Source organism: Mauremys reevesii, linkage group 12 (genome assembly GCF_016161935.1).
Source record: "Mauremys reevesii isolate NIE-2019 linkage group 12, ASM1616193v1, whole genome shotgun sequence".
Classification (NCBI taxonomy): domain Eukaryota; kingdom Metazoa; phylum Chordata; order Testudines; family Geoemydidae; genus Mauremys; species Mauremys reevesii.
In genome coordinates, this window is record NC_052634.1 from 5,808,244 (window position 1) to 5,827,813 (window position 19,570).

The 19,570-nt window shown below is 49.5% G+C and overlaps 2 protein-coding genes across 3 annotated transcripts; one reads left to right on the plus strand and one right to left on the minus strand.

Moving 5' to 3' along the window:
* Window positions 1–5,509: 5,509 nt before the first annotated feature.
* Window positions 5,510–8,441, minus strand: HSPB2 (heat shock protein family B (small) member 2). Its single transcript, XM_039496602.1, has 2 exons — window positions 8,152–8,441; window positions 5,510–6,409 (listed from the first exon to the last, which is right to left on the minus strand). The coding sequence occupies exons 1-2, from the start codon at window positions 8,243–8,245 to the stop codon at window positions 5,958–5,960; spliced, it is 546 nt and encodes a 181-aa protein (XP_039352536.1). The 5' UTR covers window positions 8,246–8,441; the 3' UTR covers window positions 5,510–5,957.
* A 2,085-nt stretch (window positions 8,442–10,526) lies between these two features.
* CRYAB (crystallin alpha B) lies at window positions 10,527–18,965 on the plus strand. 2 transcript variants are annotated; one of them, XM_039496401.1, is made up of 4 exons: window positions 10,527–10,601; window positions 12,629–12,836; window positions 17,572–17,694; window positions 18,615–18,965. In XM_039496401.1, exons 2-4 carry the CDS (start codon window positions 12,639–12,641, stop codon window positions 18,816–18,818), a joined length of 525 nt encoding a protein of 174 aa, XP_039352335.1. In that variant the 5' UTR covers window positions 10,527–10,601; window positions 12,629–12,638; the 3' UTR covers window positions 18,819–18,965. The 2 variants fall into 2 exon arrangements, with proteins under 2 accessions (XP_039352335.1, XP_039352334.1); XM_039496400.1 differs by lacking the exon at window positions 10,527–10,601 and having other exon boundaries at window positions 12,114–12,836.
* The last annotated feature ends 605 nt before the right edge of the window (window positions 18,966–19,570 follow it).

The following is a 19,570-nucleotide window of genomic DNA, read 5'->3' on the forward strand; positions in this document are numbered from 1 at the left end:
CCTGTGTGTGCCATCTGCTGGAAGGATTTCCAGAGGCGGCTGCTCCTGCCAGCCACATACTCAGCTCTCCCTGGCACATGGGGAGCTAGGATCAGGTCTCCAGCCAGAACCCTTGAGGGGAAATTCTCCTGTTTGAGCCAACAGGACAAATCTCATCTCTGATATTCTGCGCTCCCCCAGAGTGTGCCGAGCCCCACTGATATCAGGGAATCAGCACACCCTGCCAGAAATGTCCATGCTGAGCAGTTAGGGAGGTGGGGGACAGCTGGGGAGAAAAGATCAGAGACAGGGGATTTTAAATCTCCCTGAATGTGATAAGCAATTCCAGGCCAGCTTTTCCCCAGAGGGAAGGGAGCTGTCAGGGCTTTTCATGCTCTGATCATCCTCATCTCAGACAGAACGTCAGAAAAATGTGTAGCATTAAAAGAAAGAACGGTCTTACCTGGGGAGTCAGCTAGAGAGGTTTTGTCTAGGGGGATGCTAAACATTAGGGAAGATTGGTCTTCTGGCTAAGGCAGTGGACTGGGTCTCAATTTTCTGCCTCTGTCACAGGCTCCTTGTGTAACTTTGGACAAGTCGGTTAGGGCCAGATTTTTGAAGGTATCTAGGTGCCTAAAGATGCAGATAAGTGCCTAGTGGGATCTTCAAAGGACCTCCCATGGGAATTAAGCATCTAGGCACTTTAGAATCCTGCTATGCACCTCTTTGCTTCATTAACCTCCTAAATACCTTTAAAAATGGGGCCTTTAGTCTCTCTGGCCCAGATCCACAAAGGTATTTAGGCTCCTAACTCCCATTGATTGCTGTGGAAGTTAGGAGCCTAAATACCTTTACGGATCTGGGCTTCAGTTACCCATCTATCAAATGCTGATAAAACTACTTCCTTCACCTGTCTTGTCTACTTAGATTATAAAGCTCTTCAGGGCAGGGGCTGTCTCATGCTATGTACGTGACAGGAGCTAGCATAGCAGGGCCCTGCTCACTAGGTTCTTCTGCAATAGAAATGACAACTAATAATAAATGCTCTGATCTTAACATAACCCTGTTGTGGGAATTATCTGCACTCAAAGGCCCAGCCCTGAGTTTGAGCTCTTCAAGCTGCTTCTGAATTCACCTTGTGGGTTGTAGCTGACAATTGAATATGTTTGAATTAATAATTGCATTTAACTATTGTAACATATGCAGTCTTTGCAGGTTCACTCCTAAGGCACTACACAAAGGCACTCAAATACTACAGTATCGGGGGTAGCTGTGTTAGTCTGTATCCACAAAAACAACAAAGAATCCAATGGCACCTTAAAGACTAACAAATGTATTTGGGCATAAGATCAGTATATTTTTGCCTGTAATTTTCACTCTATGCATCTGAAGAAGTGAGGTTTTTTACCCACGAAAGCTTATGTCCAAATAAATCTGTTAGTCTTTGAGGTGCCACCGAACTCCTTGTTGTTATTGTAGATATTACAGTGATGAGCGTGGTAAAATAACCTATCCAGAACAGAATTCTCCTATTTGGTTCAGCCACTGCCCAAACCACACAGTTCCCGGGCTTTATCAGGAAACAGCTCTGTCCCTCTTCCCCAAGTGTGCACTACCATTTACGGGGTTTATTATCTGATGACATGCAGAGGGGAGTTTAATGCTTTACAGCAGAGATATGAGGAGAAGGCCCCTGCCCTGTGGAACTCGTGTAACACCCACTACCGTGGCTGACTCCCCAAGGACTGACCAGGGTCCTCCAGAACTCAAAGCAGGAGTCTCCACACACTGAGCTAAAGAACCAGCAAGTCACACTTGCAATCTAATCCAATCTGGTATCTGCCTGGTGAAAGCAGGAAAACCAGACTGAATCCTGAAGCCCAGCATGGCTGTATTCCGTAGAGACCAACGTCCCAGTGGCTGGGTAGCACTCAGCTGCTTGCTCCTCTCTTGTCTGCAGTCACAGACTTTGTGTGTCTCTGGACATGCCACAGACTGATCCTTCTGTTTGTTTAGTCAGCGAATCTGTTTTTATTTCAGCGTTAACTCAGGCTTTGTTGCCTTATGGAAAAACAAAAGAAAACTGGTTGAGAATCTGCTTCCATCAGCCCCTCTGGACAAACACTGGGGCTTTTGGTTTGAGTTCCACCAGAGAAACAGAAAGCCATTGAAAACATTGGCAGCTCCGGGAAGCATTTGGCTGCCACTCCGCGTTCCCTTTTTATCCTCTGTCTGCGGGAATAAAAGGGAGCCAGGGTTCCGGCACTCAAGCTTAGCAATGCGATTGTGCTATTTTGTGCTTAGGTAGCAAGAGTCCACAGATAATAACCAGCTGCTTCACACCAGTCAGTGTCAGCCTGGTCTCCCAGCGTCAGCGCTCAGGGCAGTTGTTTTAGTGTGGTCTGAGACACATGGAATGGAATCTGGCTTTGTAACCAGGAGTGAAATGGGCATTGGCGAGGGCTGCTGGCGCCCAGCAACAGAGAACTAAATCTTGCCTGTTAAAGCTAGAAGAGATTAAAAGAGAGCGAAGGAACAGAATTATCTATTATTATTGTTGTTGTTGTATTTATTATTTGTACTGCAGTAACACCTTGGTGCCCCAGTCATTCTGCAGACACAGAACGATCTAGCACTGCGTGTACAAAAAACTAGCTCAGAACTGGTTCAGTAACTTCTCCTTTGGAAGGAGAATCGGTTCCACCTCCAGTGAAAATGCAGCCCAGCCCTGTTAGAGCAAAGCCCCTTTTATCACAGAACTGCCTCACTCTGTGCAACCTGCACTTCATGCTGCATCAGAGACAATTTGGGGCTTTCATTCTGCTTCCCTGTCAATGAAGGTCACTAGATTCTCAGGTCACTACAGTGGCTTCCCCCTGCCATTCTGGTGGGATGGCATTGTTAGGTCTTGTTGCTTACCTGCCTTGCTTTCCTCACACACACAAGAATGGGGAGTTGTGAGGTTTCTTTTTCTAGGGTTGTTGAAAGTGAGTTTAAACTAAAAATGCAGAAGATACAATTATTTCTTTAATGGAGGAGCTGTCAAATCTTGGGGGCTAGCCAGCAGCCAGCAAAGACTCCATTAATAGGGCTTCATGATATTTCTCTTTTAAACTGATGGGCATGAAAACTATACAGTAAATACCCTCTGCGCTGATCATGGTTTTTAACAAGCTCTTGTACATCTGGCTATCAGTCTTGGGTTTTATACAATGCTCATCACCATGGTATATGAGCATTTCATTCTGTACTAATGTCTTTACTGTACCCACCCCAATACATGTCTTTGCCAAACCCAAATCTCCTGATGTGGGTATCTCCATTAAATGCAGGGGACCTTTACTTTTTGCCATTAGTACTAAGGATGCTGGATCTAAGACAAGGAAAAGCCCCATTATGGCTGAAGGGCTCAGGTCAGATTCACCAGAGGGCTCCGCCGTCTCAGCAGAAAAGAAATGAAAGAAAAAGGAATTAGACACAGATTGTCCAGAGTTAATCTGAGTCCCCTGGAGTTCTCAGTCAACACAGGGTGGGCCATCAAACAGCTATGATCCTGTGAGCTGTTCCAGCAGGCTTTCCACCCATGCAGTTTCACCAGAGCATCCTGCCTATGCAAGCACGAATCCTTTCACACACCTCTCCCTGGAGAGAAGTGAAAGGCGAGGGATCAAAGTCCTCTATACATAGAGCAGGTACCACCACCCAAGAAGCAGCAGGGTGAGTTTCCCATACACTTCCCTGTCAATGCACATCATCCCTGCCCTGGAGAGAGCACCTGTAAAGGCAAGGTCCATGGTTCATTATTGATTCCGTGGCCTGTCTGCTGGGAGTGACAGCCAGGTGGACAGTAGTGCCAATGGTGCTGGTTGTTTTTTGGGATGGGAGGATCAGCCTACCAGGAACTGGACTGAGACCCTCCCAAGCCAAACAACGTAGGCCATTCGGCAGACAGGAGCAACACTCAGCCACTGACAACCAGAGCTGCAGATCAGAACCGGTGAACAACCATCCAGCCCCCCTGCACTGAGAATGGTTGTTCCTAAACCATAAAGACCAAAACTGATTCTCAGTGGCCCTCTCCCTGAACTTGGGGCAGGTATAGAGTAGCAAGCTGCCACCTTTGCACTCCCTGTGTTCTGAGGTCGGTGAGGGCCCGCTGTAAGTTATAGCAGCCTCTGAATTTCATTCCCATAGCTCACTATGACTCTAGGAAGTAGTCCATTCCAGTCAGACTCCGGACTTGCCAGGCTGCCGGGAGCAGTCCTTATGCCATAGTTGCAGTCCCTCCGCACATAGGAATTCATAGGGTGCCATTCCCTATGAAGGAATGCAAAGGAGGGACTTACGAATCCTCCAGTTTCCTCAGTGGGTGTCTTGGAACCTTCACTCTCTGCCACGCCAGGGGAGGACTCGTATCCCCACATCAGGATGTGCCAGAGACCCCATATTTGGTCAATGACACAGCACCTCACTGCCTTAAATCGGCTCAGAGGAGGAATGAGTTTGCCATCTGCTGACTCCTCACAGCCAGCCCAAGCAGCAGCTGCAGCAGACTTTGTAACACACAATCCCCCTTCTGACATCATCAGAGTAAGGGGACTTTCTCTTGGTGCCCTGTAGCTTGGTTACGGAAGCGGGACCTACGGCCAGATTCATCCCTGATGTAATTCCACTGAAGCCAGTTGAACTGAGTTCTGTGTCTTCAACATTGTACAGGACCTTGCAACATTCACGGCTCACTTCCCCCAAAGGACGCAGGATGGGTCTCTACCTGGGTGGGCACAACTTCCCATGGACTGAAGTAGGTAGGGCAGAGGAGTGCATTGGTCAAGTTTCCTAAGTCAGCAGAACCCCTAAAGCCAGCCCTGGAGATGAGTGTGTATTTTTGACAATGATCCCCTGTCATCTTTCAGTCTGTTCCTATGTACCAGAAACCATTACATCCCTGAAACTTCCTGCAAGGGCTATAGCAGGGGTGGCCAAACTGTAGGCTCGCGAGCCACAAGCCCCCCTATTCCATTCTTCACCTACCATACCGGGGGGGGGGTCTGGACCTTTGCCTTGCAATGGGGTGGTGGGGGCAGGGGCTTCTGTCCAGCAGGAAGGAGGGTTGTCAGGGCTTCAGCCCTGTGGGATGCACCTGCCGGGGGCTTCATCCGGAGTGGGGCTGAAGCCCCGAGCCCAGGCTCCCAGCAGTTGTGCCCCAGCTCTCAAACTTCTGAAGATTGTCATATGTGGCTCGGGGGCCACCCCTGGGCTATGGCATCAAAACCATTCTGGGAACCCAAAGGGGACTGGCACAATGGTTGCAAAGTGCACCCATCTACCGCATCTGCGGTTAGTCACTCTCAGGGTTGGCACTGATGTTGGTTTCACAGATGAACTCCGAATGAACTCTAAATAATCTGGTGCCATAAAATATGCTGCCCAGAACAATTTCCTGGTTCACTGCATCAAGAGAGGCTAAGGCATTGTCCAGATTCTTCAATGCAGAATAACTATGTGAGCAATTGAAATTCAAAGCAAATGCGAGGAGATTAGAGATAGATTTATTCCTCATTCCTCTTAAGAACTATTGTTGTTTTTACATACTTACAGCCCCTTCCACTCCCAAAGCTCTCCACAAATGTTAGCGATGCATTGGATTACTCCACCCACCACTGAAATGCAGCCCCCTCCGGGGTGGAACACAGCAGCTGGTTAACAGCCCACAGCAACACAGCACAGCAGTTTATGGCAGGAGGTGACCCCCTGTTATTTTTGGATAACAGTAGTGATGGCAGCATGTACTACCTTCCTCTGCGTAGTGCTTGAACTGGGAAAAGGCTTCAGTTATGGTTCCCCCGCACTCTCTTTCTTCAACTCCACCACCTCTTTTCCAGCCAGTGGTCTTCCCCCAAAGCCAAGTACTGGTAGTGAGAAATAAGGTTCTGACACAATCACATATCCCCCCAATTGAAGCAGAGCCCCACGGTGCTTTAGGGCTCAGTTTGTCCCTTCCCCTTATCCAGGTTTTCTCCCATCCCCACTGGCTGATCTTGGTGAGTTATTTTCACATCCTTGATTCTGGCCTTCACTTCCCCCCCAGTTCGGGGAGCCTCTACACTCAAGATGCCATCATGGGACAGCGTGGCTTTAACTCGCAGGGGGTCAACATCCAGTGGGAGGATGTATGTCCTGGTGAATTCCCGGGAGATGAAGCCATGGCGGTCAGCTTTCTGGGAGTGCTGAGCTGACACCTCCAGCAGGTTGTCCACTGTGCGGACGGAGATCTCGTCAGGCAGGAAGTGGCAGACATCCAGAAACACCTGGAATTTGTGCTCATTGAGGTTGATCTCGGAGATCCCCCGGTCCAGCTGCTTGTTGATCCGGGGTCTGATGTAGTACCCATGATACAAGGTAGGGGCTAAAATCTCTGCAGAGGACACACCTGAAACAGACAGAATGAGGAGCATAGGGTTGCTTTGCATCCTGGGATGGAGGAGAACAACAACGAGACCAAGAGAGGCGAAGGGGAATGTTAGTCTGGGACTTGGCAGGCAGCTGTGCGGGCTCTGTGCAAACCCACCACTTCTGTTGTACAATAGGAATTGAGTCACCAGCTTGGCCCACCCATGTGTCACTGAAATGCTGCATGCAGCCCACTAAGTGCCACCCCATGCCACACACCAGCTGCACCCATCAGCTCTGCCAGAGGCTGACATCCATCTGGGGGTCTACTCTAGGAGGGAGGGAGAGTAGGTGATGGGTGGTGTGGGTGCTGTGAGGAGGGGAGCCCACAGCCAGAGCTGGACGTGGAAAACACTGAATGCGGAGAATCTGGCATGAAGAACTAAAGCCCTTTGTGTGACATTGACATCAGGCTTTTCTTGGGGCTTTTGCCTTTTCACACTGTTGTGCTAGCACTTTGAGCCTGGTGAATGGTTCTGCTGCCTCCTGCATTCTTTCCCCTCTGGCTGCTGCTGCTCTGGCTTTGTCCAGAACCCACCAGCTCAGCTTTTCCCTGCGCTGACTGGGGATGCAAAATCTCCCCCCAACAGCAGCTCTTTTCAAAAGCTCCTTAATCCAACTCCTGCCAGTCAGATTCCACCACAGCCTGTCCCGGGCAGCAGGCTAGGAGAGCTTACCCTGCTGCTAAGGTCTGCAGCACCCGCTGCACCAGGTGAGGGGCAGAGAGCTTGCTGGCTAAACAGTCTTTCAGCTAATTAAGGAGAGAACCAGTTTTTTCTAACAATTTTCAGGCGACACTGCAATAAAAGAGCAAGACCCTTCTCTGGTATCCACACAGTGTCTTCATGATCTCTTTGGCCTGGGCTGTGCCACGTGGATCAGCTGTTAATGGCAGCAGGGCCCCACTGCAGTCTGGATCAAAGGGCAGTATTTTGCTCCCCATGCACTGTGTGTGCATGAATAATGGGAAGGGAGGGAGGGGCAAGGAAAGCGGGAACGAAACATGCAGCCAGGGAAGGAAGGAACTAGACGGAGAAAGATCAAGAGCATGATGGCTCCTAATCATTCTGGAGGCTTCTCCTGATGCCCCCGGGCCCATCCTGGGCCCCCCATCAGCTTTCTTGATGATTCCAATCCCCCCACTGCAGTTGCTTATGTGTCTGTGCAGGGGTGCTGGAACAAATTGTATAGTGGGCGTGCTGAGAGCCATTGAACCAAACTGTAAATCCTGTATATCAGGGGTCGGCAACTTTTCCGAAGTGCTGTGCCGAGTCTTCATTTATTCACTCTAATGTAAGGTTTCACTTGCCAGTAATACATGTTAACGTTTTTAGAAGGTCTCTTTCTATAAGTCTATAATATAGAACTAAACTATTGTTGTATGTAAAGTAAATAAGGTTTTTAAAATGTTTAAGAAGCTTCATTTAAAATTAAATCAAAACGCAGAGCCCCCCAGACCGGTGGCCAGGACCCGGGCAGTGTGAGTGCCACTGAAAATCAGCTCACCTGCCGCCTTCAGCACACGTGCCATAGGTTGCCTACCCCTGATGGATATAATGGAAACCACTTCAAGCCAGGGGGTGCAGCAACACCCCCAGCACCCATAGTTCCAGCATCTATGTGTCTGCAGGAGGCGATGTCCCAGGGGATGCACTCCAGACAGTCTCCTGCACTAGGAGAGAGCAAAAGTGAAGCCAGAAGGGAGCCCGGCCTCTTTCTTACCTTCTCCAAAGTTCTGGTCATAGATCTTGCTGGGGTTGGCGAACTCGTACTCCGTGCTCATGGGATAGGCATGGGGGACCGTCCGCTCAGCCATGGTCTGTCGGGGAAGGGACCTTCAGCGTGCTCACTGCCTCTCAGAGTGAGAAGGCTGCAGATCGCAAAGTTTTAATCGGGTGAATTCCATAGGGAGGTGTGTGTGATAAAGATACAGACCAAAATAGACACACAGGCCCAGGGACGCTTAGCCAGGAGGATGAGGAAAAGAGCCTCACCGCATTCCTGTTGGGGATCTAGCCACAGTTTGCAGACAGAGAGGGGCTGCAGCTATTGGGTGGCTAAGTTTAAGGCTCCTGAAAACAAAACGTGCTGTCATGATGGATGGAAAGCCAGAGGGCTAGGATTCCCTGCTCCAGGGTACGGGGTGTGCTGGGGCAGTGAAGTGGAATGGGAGAGGCTACAGGACTAGAAGTGGGAGGCATAGGCTGAAGGGGGCTGGAGGGAAGGTGAGAGCATGGAGGCACAGCCTAGGCAGAGTTACACCGGGTTTTCAGTAAGGGGAGGGTACGTACCAGGTGCTGAATGCAGAGCTGGCTGCTAGCAGCTCCTGAGCTCTGATCCCATCTCTGACCAATGATGTGTTCTGTTGTCTTCCCCCTCATTGTGCTGTACCCTTCCGATCTGCAAAATGGGGTTAATTACACCCACCTGCCTACCCCTCCACCCTGTAAGGATTAATTAGCTAATGCTGGGAGATGCTTTACATAGTGTTACATTTTTGTCCAGTACACTCACATACCACACACCTCTAGACTGGAATCCAAACAGGCTGTTGTGTTCTTACTGGATAAAAGTTTAAATAAAAAGTGATACATTGTTGCAACGAGTGTTCTAGCCTCCACCTGGGATTGATTAGCCTGGAGTTCAGAACTGTGGTGGGACACAGGGCATTTTGTGGGAAGTGGCGAGGCCAGTCTGCAATTCACTTCCTCATGAATCATTCTCTGTTTAACAAAATCTAAGGGAGCCAGATTTCCACAGGTGCTGAGCAGCCACCGGCCAGGACTGATTCTTCATCACTCAGCAGGTGTAAAGCTCTGTGTGCATGTGCTAAATAGTCTGAACACTTCCCCCAACCCCACCCCCCGCTCACTTGAAAATGAGCCTCTAAAAACGAATGGGCTAAAATGATCCCTGGCCTTACTCTAGTGTCAGGGTTTCAGCAGCACCGTGCTGGATGCAGTGGAAATGTCTGCGACAGACAGGCCTTAGTTATTTAGGGGCTGGATTTCTCGCAGATCAGTTTTTAAAGTCCTGAATGCGTTGGTCCCCACATAAGATCCTTGTGGTCTGAAACCAGAGCTGCCTCGAAGGCTCCAGGTCTCCAAAGCGCAGAGCAGCAGGTGCACCAGTGTCAAGTCTTTCTTGTTTACATGATATGCAATCCAAGGAGACACCTCCAGCCTGCGTTGTTGCTGCCCCCTTTACCTGCTGTTCCTCTTGCCAAGAGCTGTAGGATTGACTGCAACCCCGCACGGTTGTAGCTAGACCCTGGAGCTGTGAGGGAAATGCTTCCCCCCCTGTGGTTCAGCACCGAGCACAGGAAATAGCACTGGATGGGGGCATGGTCTCCACTCACTTATAAGTCAGAGAGAGCAGCTGTGAACTTGCTGTCACCTAAAGTCAATGGAATTTATGTCAGTTTCTATATGTGAGTGCTGAATCGGAGCCAGTGAAGTTCATAGGCAGGGCTGCCTGCTCCCTATCAATATGATTATCTAGGAGCCCCAGTCATTGGCCAAGACCCCACTGTGTCAGGCGCTGTACAAAACCTCAGTCCCCGCCCCAAAGAGTTGACAAGATCCCTAGGGCTCTACCTGTCCATTCCTACATGAGGTGTGTTAGAGAGCCCCCGGCTCACCCAGCAGAACCCTTTCAGTTGTAACGGAAGGACGCTCTTCCCTTGGGATTTACCGAGGGACGGCCGAGTGTCTCTGTGGAGACGTCTGGTGGCCAACCCATCAGCGCACAAGTGTGCAGACCAGAGGCAGGGCACTGTCAGGAGAAAGTTCCCAGTAGTGCCTTGGGGGAGGTGCCAGCATGCATACATTAGCCACGCCCACTGAAAGAAGGGGAAGAGGAAGGAACAAGTGTGGCACCCAAACAGAAACGATAGACACCAGAAATACAGCACTGATGTCACGCTCGGCGGCAGCTGACGAGATGACAGGCGGCTGCACTCGTCCCATCACTGCATGTTCCTTGATTAGTCTTAGCGATCAGACTCACTCAGTGTTAAATTTAACCCAGTGGCTTATATGAGTCACTTTTTATTCCTAGCAGCGCTATGAATACAAATAGGGCTCAGCTCAGGGGTGGGCAGGGGTAATGCACCAGGAAACTTGGATGCAAACCTGGGTGAGGTACCAGCAGAAACACGTGCACAGGACAAGGTAACTGGTGATTTGCTCAGGACTGGCACACCAAGGGCTTCTGCCGGTCAGGATTGAGGGGCAGCAGCAGATTCATAGGGAGGCAGTGGCAGGGCTCGATTCTCACTCTTGTCACTTGCTCTGATGTTCCCACTCCGGAAGGTCCCCTTCCACCTTCTCTTCACTTGTGAACTAAGCAGGATCAGAGCACAGCTCTGCACAGGAGAAAGGCTCCTGCGTTGGCCCAGGGCCCAGGCAGCATTTCTCCTTGTTCCTTTGGGACTCAGTGCTTCTGGGCACAGTGGCTCTGCTGGCTGGATGGCACACAGCTGTGCCATAGCTGGGTCTCGCTGTGGGAGTTTCTTTAGGTGCTACACATTAATTCCCAACATCCATCCCGAGGAGCTGCATGCACACCATGGAGTCACTAATACAAAGAAGGAAGAGAGGGAACAGCAGGGCCCTTGGATGTGGCATTGGTCTTCCCTCCACTGTGCTCTTGACAGCTGCTGCTGGCTAAAACTCATGAGATTCCATCTCCCCTGGGGAAGCAGAGAGATTGCTTGAGCCTGTCTGTGAAGATGGCTTATCACTATTAGGAATAATAACGGTGCTCCCCTACAGCACCTTTCATCCAATAAGCGGCAGATTGTCAGCTCTTTGGAGCCGATAGATAGATAGATAGATAGATAGATAGATAGATAGATATTTAGATAGATATTTAGATAGATAGATGCATAGCTTGCATGTCTGGGGAGCATGGTGGTGCATTAATAGTATTTTAAAGGCTCTCACAATTTGAAAGCTCTGCCATTTATCTATGTGAGTCTGAACTCACACCAAGACTGTGCTGAGCTCTCACCTTTTTCTAAATCTCCATTCAAGTGGCTTTAGCATTGGGGAAAAGACAAAGGTGCTGGACTGACATACACCGGGGGGCTGAGATCCTCTGTTCACACTCAGAACAGGCACAGAGCAGCAGCTGTTGAAGTTTCACACATACACTTTGGGGCACACACTACCCCTCCACCCTGTGGGTGTCTTGCCTGTGTCCCATAGGTACCCCCTCCCGCCCCCACGGGGTGAGAAAGAGAAAGGAAGAGGCTGAGAGATTGATCAGCGTTTTAGATTCAAACCTTACTTTTATTCCTGGTTGGCAAAATAGAGACAGAACTAAAAATTGGATACCCATTAATACACGAGAGGTAACAGATCTGTGCTGGCTGGTGGGAGGGTCAGGATGGGGCAGATAGACCCGCACCAGTTGGGAGGGAGGGAGGTCAGGATGGACAGATCTGCACCAGTTGTGAGGGATGGGGGTCAGGATGGACAGACCCACATCAGCTGGGAGGGAGAGGGGTCAGGATGGACAGACCCGCACCAGCTGGGAGGGAGGGGGGGTTCAGGACAGACAGACATGCACCAGGTGGCGTGTGAGGGGGTCAGGATGGGAAGACCTGTACAGGCTGGAGGGGTCAGGACAGACAGATCCGCACCAGCTGTGCGGGAGGTTGGGACGGACAGAGTGATCTAGCAGCATTTTTCTGGCTGTGAGTCCTGTGACTAAAGCAGGGCTGCAGCTGCTCTTCTGTAAGGATCGGCAGAGCCATCTCTAGGCTCATGTGTAGCTTCAGGAACCAGTTTCCAAACACGATGAAGACAACGGGCCCTTGTCACTTTCTGTGTGAGCCAAAGATAGGAACTGCATTGATCCTCCTGGCATCTGAACCAGCTGGGAACATCAGCCAAGCCTGGGGACTCTACAGATAAACAGTGCGTGGGGGTGCGGGGCTGGGCAGCTCTGATTCTTGCTGACCCACTAGACTTTTTTTCCCCCTCCTCCTTAGCAGAGCTTTCAAATCCCCTAGATAATTGACTGGCCGCTGTTGAATGGAGCAGACGGAGAGCTGGGATAATAAAACTCCTGACATCACCCTTCCAGAGAGTTCAGCGGGGGAGGCGAGGCCTGGACGGCAGTGGGTATAAAAAGCCGTGGCACATCAGTCCTTGAAGAACTCTGCTGCACATAAATTCTTACTCTTCTCCAGATAAACACAGATGGATATCGCCATTCACCATCCCTTGATCCGCAGACCCCTGTTTTCCTTCTTGACACCAACACGAATCTTTGACCAGAGCTTCGGAGAGCATCTCTCAGAGTCTGAGCTGTTCTCTACCTCGGGTGCTCTCAGCCCTTTCCTGCTGAGATCCCCCTTCCTAAGGACACCCAGCTGGCTAGAGACTGGATTCTCAGAGGTAACTTTTCTCTCTTCACATGCTTTGTTGTCTGCTGCGCATGCCTCTGGCTGGGTCTGGAGCCAAGAGCCCAGCCTGACTCCCCAGGGAACCCCGGGGAAGCTGCTGATAGATTGCTATTAGAAAAAAACTTGGGGGAGGAGCACCTCAAGGTGCCATCCTTGTGTCCCTGCTCGCTGCTCCCCATGTCAGGCAGGATTCAGCCCTACAGGCGCCGTCTGGCATTATACCAGTGCAAAAACCTTTGTGAAATAATAATACTTATCATGCCACAGTTGCATCTGTGAATCAAGCACCTCAAGATGCTTCACTAATGTCAATTAATTAAGCATCACATTCCCCCTGTGAAGTAGCTAAGTGTTATGATAGCCATGGGACAGAGGGCAAAGTGATTTGCCTGAAATTTCACAGCAGTCAGCAGCAGTGCAGAGAACAGAATATAGGAGCCCTGAACTCCCAATTCGCTGACCTAACTGTTACACCACACTCCCTCTGGGAGAAAGGAATAGAACCCCCGAGTTGTGACTCCCCATCCCCTGCTGTTCCATCTTGACCACACTTCCTCTTTCCTTTCACAGTTTTCAGCCATTGCTACACGGCACAATTCCTGAGGTGCAGCTCCCATTTCTCTGCTTGGGCTTCACTTCTGTTGAATCACACAGGAGAAGTAGAGATTTCTCTCTTACGGATGCTGAGGGTCTCCAGGCATCCTCTTGATTCATGAGTCTCGCTGGCCTGATTGCCAGACTGGACTAGATGCTCCTGCTTACCCTACTGCCTCATTCTTGGGCCCTGTTTCACTCTTGTGTTTTAATGCTGGCCAGGGCTGCCTGGGGGGGGGGGGGGAAGGGGGGCAAGTGGGGCAATTTGCCCCAGGCCCCGGGCCCCACAGGGCCCCCCACGAGAATATAGTATTCTATAGTATTGCAACTTTTATTTAATGGAAGGGGCCCCCAAAATTGCTTTGCCCCAGGCCCCCTGAATCCTCTGGGTGGCCCTGACACTGGCTAGGAAGGTGAGATTTACACCCCCCTCTGTAACCAGACCAATGCTGCCCTGTGAAGTGCCCAGCAGGAGGTGCTAATGCATGAATGCTCCTTTCTGGAGCCTGAATGCAGCACCTGAGTTTCACTGGCACAGGGGGTGCAGGTGCTGAGCTCACTTCCAAACCCGTATCCCTCTCCCCCGAGAGTTTAGTGCCTGACTCTCAGGCTTAGGAGTGACATGATACCGTATAGCAGTGCCTGTGGTTTTACTTTCATCACACAGGTTAGGAGACCTGTGGGTTGGCAGGCATTTGAGAAGCGTCTGAATTGTGAACAATCAGACTGGGAATGACATTGGCCAAGCCATAGAGTCTCTGCTATCTGCACAAAGGGTTAATTTGTTAAACAGAAGAGAGCAGGTTTCTGGCGGAATCTAGTCCAGAAGGAAAAGCAGACTGGCGTTCTGCTCTGCAAAGTGACTGTAAGCTGGCATGATGGGCTGGCTCCATGTCCTTTATCTTTCCATATCTATGGAGAAAAATTGCCCAGTGTACAAGGAAAAATGTATTAATTGTAACTGCTGTCCCAGCAAAGTCTGAGATCTGAGAGTCATGCTGGGCTCATGCATAATCCTCAGTCATAAAGAGTCTGTGGGCCAAACTCTACCTTGTGTAATGGAGGGCCTTGCAACTGAGACTTAGCTCAGATAATTCCGGTGATGCTGCAGGAACCCTGTGTTTGTACAGCACCTAGCACACTAAGATCCTAGTTCATGACTGAGACTGCTACATGCTACGGCACTAGAAATAAATAGTAACAGACTCTCTGGCTCCCTTTCCCAGGGGTGTGCTGACCTTGTAGGGCTAACAGGTGTTAAAAGCAGGATAGTCCTAAAAACTGTTCCTAAGACAATCAGCTCAGATGCGGATGCATGTGGGGCAGATGTGCTGGATACCAAGGACCAAGTTGCACAGACTCACTTTGCAGAGCAGAACTGCATTTTAAGAAAGGTGCAAAAGGAACCGCCCCCATCTCCACCTTGTAAATAATTCCCCTGCGCCTGGAGGATCATCTTCCTGTCAGTCTCAAGGTTGAGCTAGAAAACAGTCCTCCCACGCTTCCCTGCTCCACTGCGTCTTCAGCTTGCGTGTTTCTAATGAGCCCGAATGTGACAAGTGCCTTCATCCAGGAACTGGTGCTGTAGGGAAAACCTTAGTAAAGAACAACTCTGGGTCTGACTCCAGCACCCCAGAATATGTCACTGTTGGCCCAATCTGCTCCAAGAATAGTGTCGGCGGATGGCTGGTTGCACTTAGCACCACTAGGACAGTAGTAAATGCAGAGATCCCAGTTGGGACTTTAGAAACAAGTTTGCCCCATTTGTATAGAGTTCAGGCATCATATCCCCCTGGGACAAATGCCCTCTTACTTGGCCCCTGGTACCTTACACAGGCCAATAATTAGAGGGAAAGTTCTCGGAGGAATCAAACCAATGAGATGAACGGGCTTTGCCTTCATTGCAAACGATGGCGGCACAATCCCTGCCGTTGTCTGACTAGGACCTGGAGAGACTGCTGGGAAGTCTATTGAGAATGGGATCTGGCTAGCTCCAACAGCACAGTGGGCATATCTACTGCTGATTTCCCCTCTCTGACCATTTGCTTCCTGCCCCTGAGGTCAGATTGATCCCTGCACGGATACACACCAGGGGAGACAGTGCGTGCCTTCCTTACTCAGGTGCTGCTGGCCACCGGTGCAGGCGGGGGCAGGCCAAGTTGGGCCCTTGCTTAAAAGCCCCCTATGGGGAGGCTCAGAATCCCTGGGTGGTCAGAACACCTCTCCACCTCCAGAACTCCCCCTGCACTGAGGGCTGCTGCAGAGCCTGGGCATAACAGCTCCTTTCGCCAGGGGTATTGTGTAGTAGAGGCAGCTTCTGCCTATCTTACATTACAACCCCTTTGCGGCAGCTTAGCTGATGCAAAGGAGCCACGAAGAATGATGAACCACCAGACCTTTAGTTCCCACCAGTACTTGGCATCTTCCTCTCTGATTGTCTTAGCTCAGAGAAGTGCTTGGAGTTCCTCCAGCAGAACACGTAGGAGAACTATGCATAGAATCTCAGTAGTTAATTTGTAAGAGAAGAGCCAGGGAAATTCTTCCCACAAAACTGCCTATTCCCTGACCCTCAGTATCCCCTCTGCCTTTTCCCCCGTTCCATCTTCCATGGATTCCCTCTCATTTGTTAAGCACCAGTTCCCTTAGTTCTCAAGCCTTTGTCCAAGTCTCCTTCCTCCCAGGGAATTTCACAGACAAATCACTAAAGAAGCTGGCAGAGCCCCAAGTTCACATTGCCTGGGGCCTGCACAAACATCCCGCCTCCACAGAGCAATTCCTCTGTAAACGTCCTTCAGCTCCAGCTCTGAATTGCTGCATGACAAGTGCCCACTCATCCCTCCAGGCCTTACAGTTAGGAGTGGGAGGCAAAAAAAACAGCTGCTTTGATAGCAATGCCCTAGTTGAAACACACTGGAGAGTTAGTAAACAACAGGCCTGATTCTTCTCTCAGCCTGGTGTAAATCAGGACTCTCTCTGCTGAAGTTACATAGCTGTGAGAGGCAGAACAGGCCCTGGGCGTCCGAAGTTTTCAAGGGCATTGAGAGCAGTAGGCTGTGAGGGAAGAAAAATGCAGGGACAGTCTGAAGAACTAGTGACTAACAGAGTCTTAAAGGGACACTGCCCTTTTGAAAGTCCCACTGCTGTCTGGAAAGTTTATGCCTATTTTAGGGCTCATCCAAAGCCCATTGAAGACATAGGTCATCTTCCGACTTAATTGGACTTTGCATCAGACCCAGGGTACAATTAACATCTAGGATTACTCTAACTGAAAGATATTGGGGGAAATAGTTTTTTTTCTCTTCATTTTCTTGTGGCTCAGACCTAGTTACCTGTTGAACCAACTTCTGTGTGTTGCTTGGCACCAAAGTGTAGAGAGCTCAGTGTAATTAGGTTCAGCACTCTGGATGGAACTAAATGTTAGGAAGGGAAATCCAAACAATTGAGGAAGAAAAGAGACCCCTCAAGTCAAAAGTGAGGAAACTGAACTGCTTAGAGTCAGCATGGAGGCTATTTAAGCAGCTCATAACAGTCTCAGAAGGCACTTACATCCCTCAGCAAAAGAAAAATGAATTAAGCAGGAAGGCAAGAAGGAAAACAGTTTGGCTCAATGGCATGGTCCAAGAGGTTATTCAAGTCAAACAGGTACACTTCAGAAATGGGACATCAACCCTAGAGCATCCAATAGAATGCAGCACTTATAATTAGTCAAGACTCTGACTATAAAGGGAGAAATGTGAACTGACTATACACAAGGTGGAGTCAAGTGCACAGTCGTTTTCTCCAGTGCTGACAAGACCCCTGTAAATATCAATAAGGGGAGCAGAAAGCCACAAATAAAAGAAATTACAAACAAATAATAATAAGAACTGGTCACATGAAATAAAAAAAAACTAGGTAGACAGAGACAACCTGGCATGACTGGGATCCAAAACTGAAACAAAGGGGCAAGTTAGACAGACTGCTGCTGCCTTAGTCAGCCCTTGAGGGGCAGGGCATCTTGGCCTCCCAATCTAGGGCTTGGTCCTACATCATTAAAATTCATAGGCGCTTTTCTGTTGACCTGCTTGGATGCAGGGTGACGCCCACAGCCAGCATTGGAGCTGCTCTTCTCTAACCAGCCCCTTGGTTTGCAGATGCGACTGGAGAAGGACAAGTTTTCCGTAAATGTTGACGTGAAGCATTTCTCTCCCGAGGAACTAAAAGTCAAGGTGTTGGGGGATGTGATCGAGGTCCATGGAAAACACGAGGAGCGCCAGGTATATCTACTCTGTGGTAAAGTGTGAACTGCCCCTGCGCCTGTTAAGCAAGGATCTAACGAGATGGCAAAAACCACCTTCTTGCCTGCTACTCTGAAATAATTTCTGTTCACTTTCATTAATCATTTGACCCTGGGCAGTAGCGGGGCAGAGGTTATTGCTGAGGAAAACCATTCATAAAATGAGCATTTCTGAGCCTCTCTCTTGTTGGGAAGGGGCCAGGAGCACAGCGATGGGAAAGCCCAAGTCTGGAGATTATTGAACTAATTAACATTGAGCCAGTTAACAATTAATAGAACTTTAATAATTAAACCAAATGGTGTATCCGACTCTAACTGCACTGTTAATATTCACAATATGTTACTCTGGCAAAGCCCCATAACAGCAGCTTGTACACTCAACTGAAAGAGTCGAATTTTGCTCTTGGTTACCTGAGTGCAGCTCCTGGCCCTTAACACCCATGTGACAGCTGGGAGGAGGGTGACGTCAGAACTGGAGATCAGACCATTAGGAATCTGCACTGTAATGTACACTGAGACCCTGGGGAATGGCTGGGGGGGTGGTACTGGCCATTGCTTTGCCTGGAATGTTTTAGGAGACGACAGTAGAACTCTGACTAATAAGGGCAATCTGATTAAATGAGACTAGGAAGCACAAGCCCCACCATGAAATGAAGTTTGTAGGGTTCTCCAGCCTGCTACCATCTTAAAGCCTGGACAGCACAGTGCAGTGTCTGAATTCAGTTTAGCCCTGCTGCTTTGCCAAGGTCTCTCCAGACAGGGATGCTCCAAACTTTCTGAAATATTTTCCTTTTGGGCGGGAGCTTCCCAAACTTTACCTCAGCTCAGGGGGAACGTTGTTAGTTGGAATCAAGCTGGCACATCAAACCAGGGCTGTTCTTTCCCTTCCCTTTCGATAAGGATGAGCATGGCTCCATTGCCAGGGAGTTCAACAGGAAATACAGGATCCCAGCAGATGTGGATCCTCTGTCCATCACCTCATCCCTGTCTTCGGATGGAGTCCTGACAGTGAATGGACCAAGGAAACAAACCGATGTTCCCGAGCGCACCATTCCCATCACCCGCGAGGAGAAATCTGCCATCGCAGGGGCCCAGAGGAAGTAGGAAGCTGTTTGAAACCGACTTTTCCATCCAGGAAAACCTTTCCATTGGATGCAAGCAGCGTATGCTGTACTGACTGGCCATACTTATTTATTTATGCTAAGGAAAGAGAACAAGCTCGTTTGCTAACAAATAAAACATAAATAAGCATCTTGTGGTTTTGTCTTTGAATGTTAGGGTCTCAGATGTGGTGTCACTGCTACGTTAGAAAAGCTTGGTAAGTTTGTGCCTCTGGGATATATGCATGCAATTACTTATTATTTGTACTGTGATAATGTCTAGAACCCCCAGTTGTGCACTAGAATCCCACTGTTCTAGGTGCTGTACAGACATAGAACCAAAAAGATGGTCCCTGCCCCAAACAGCTTACAATCTAAGATACTATTTGTGTCCAGTCTGTAGGAAGAAGCCTACATAGCCTGATTTAGACAGACTGCCCCATAGCCCATGGTGTCCCCCATAACCAAGCCAGCACTAAATGTCTTGCATATACCTCTGGTGCCAAATCCTGAAGATTTTATTTGATGTTTGCTCAGCCCTTACTTGGTGTTTGCTGCACTCTTGACTTGAGTGGGAGTTTTGACTGAGTAAGGACAGCAGGATTTGATCCCTGCATAATAAACCTGGAGAGCTGAAAATGGCAAGATGCTGTCTTAGATGTTGACAAATATGACTGGCACAGTGGTACTGGTGGGGGCACTGGACACAGATCTGCATTATACACCACTGCATCAGCTCCCTGCTCTAGGCCAGGC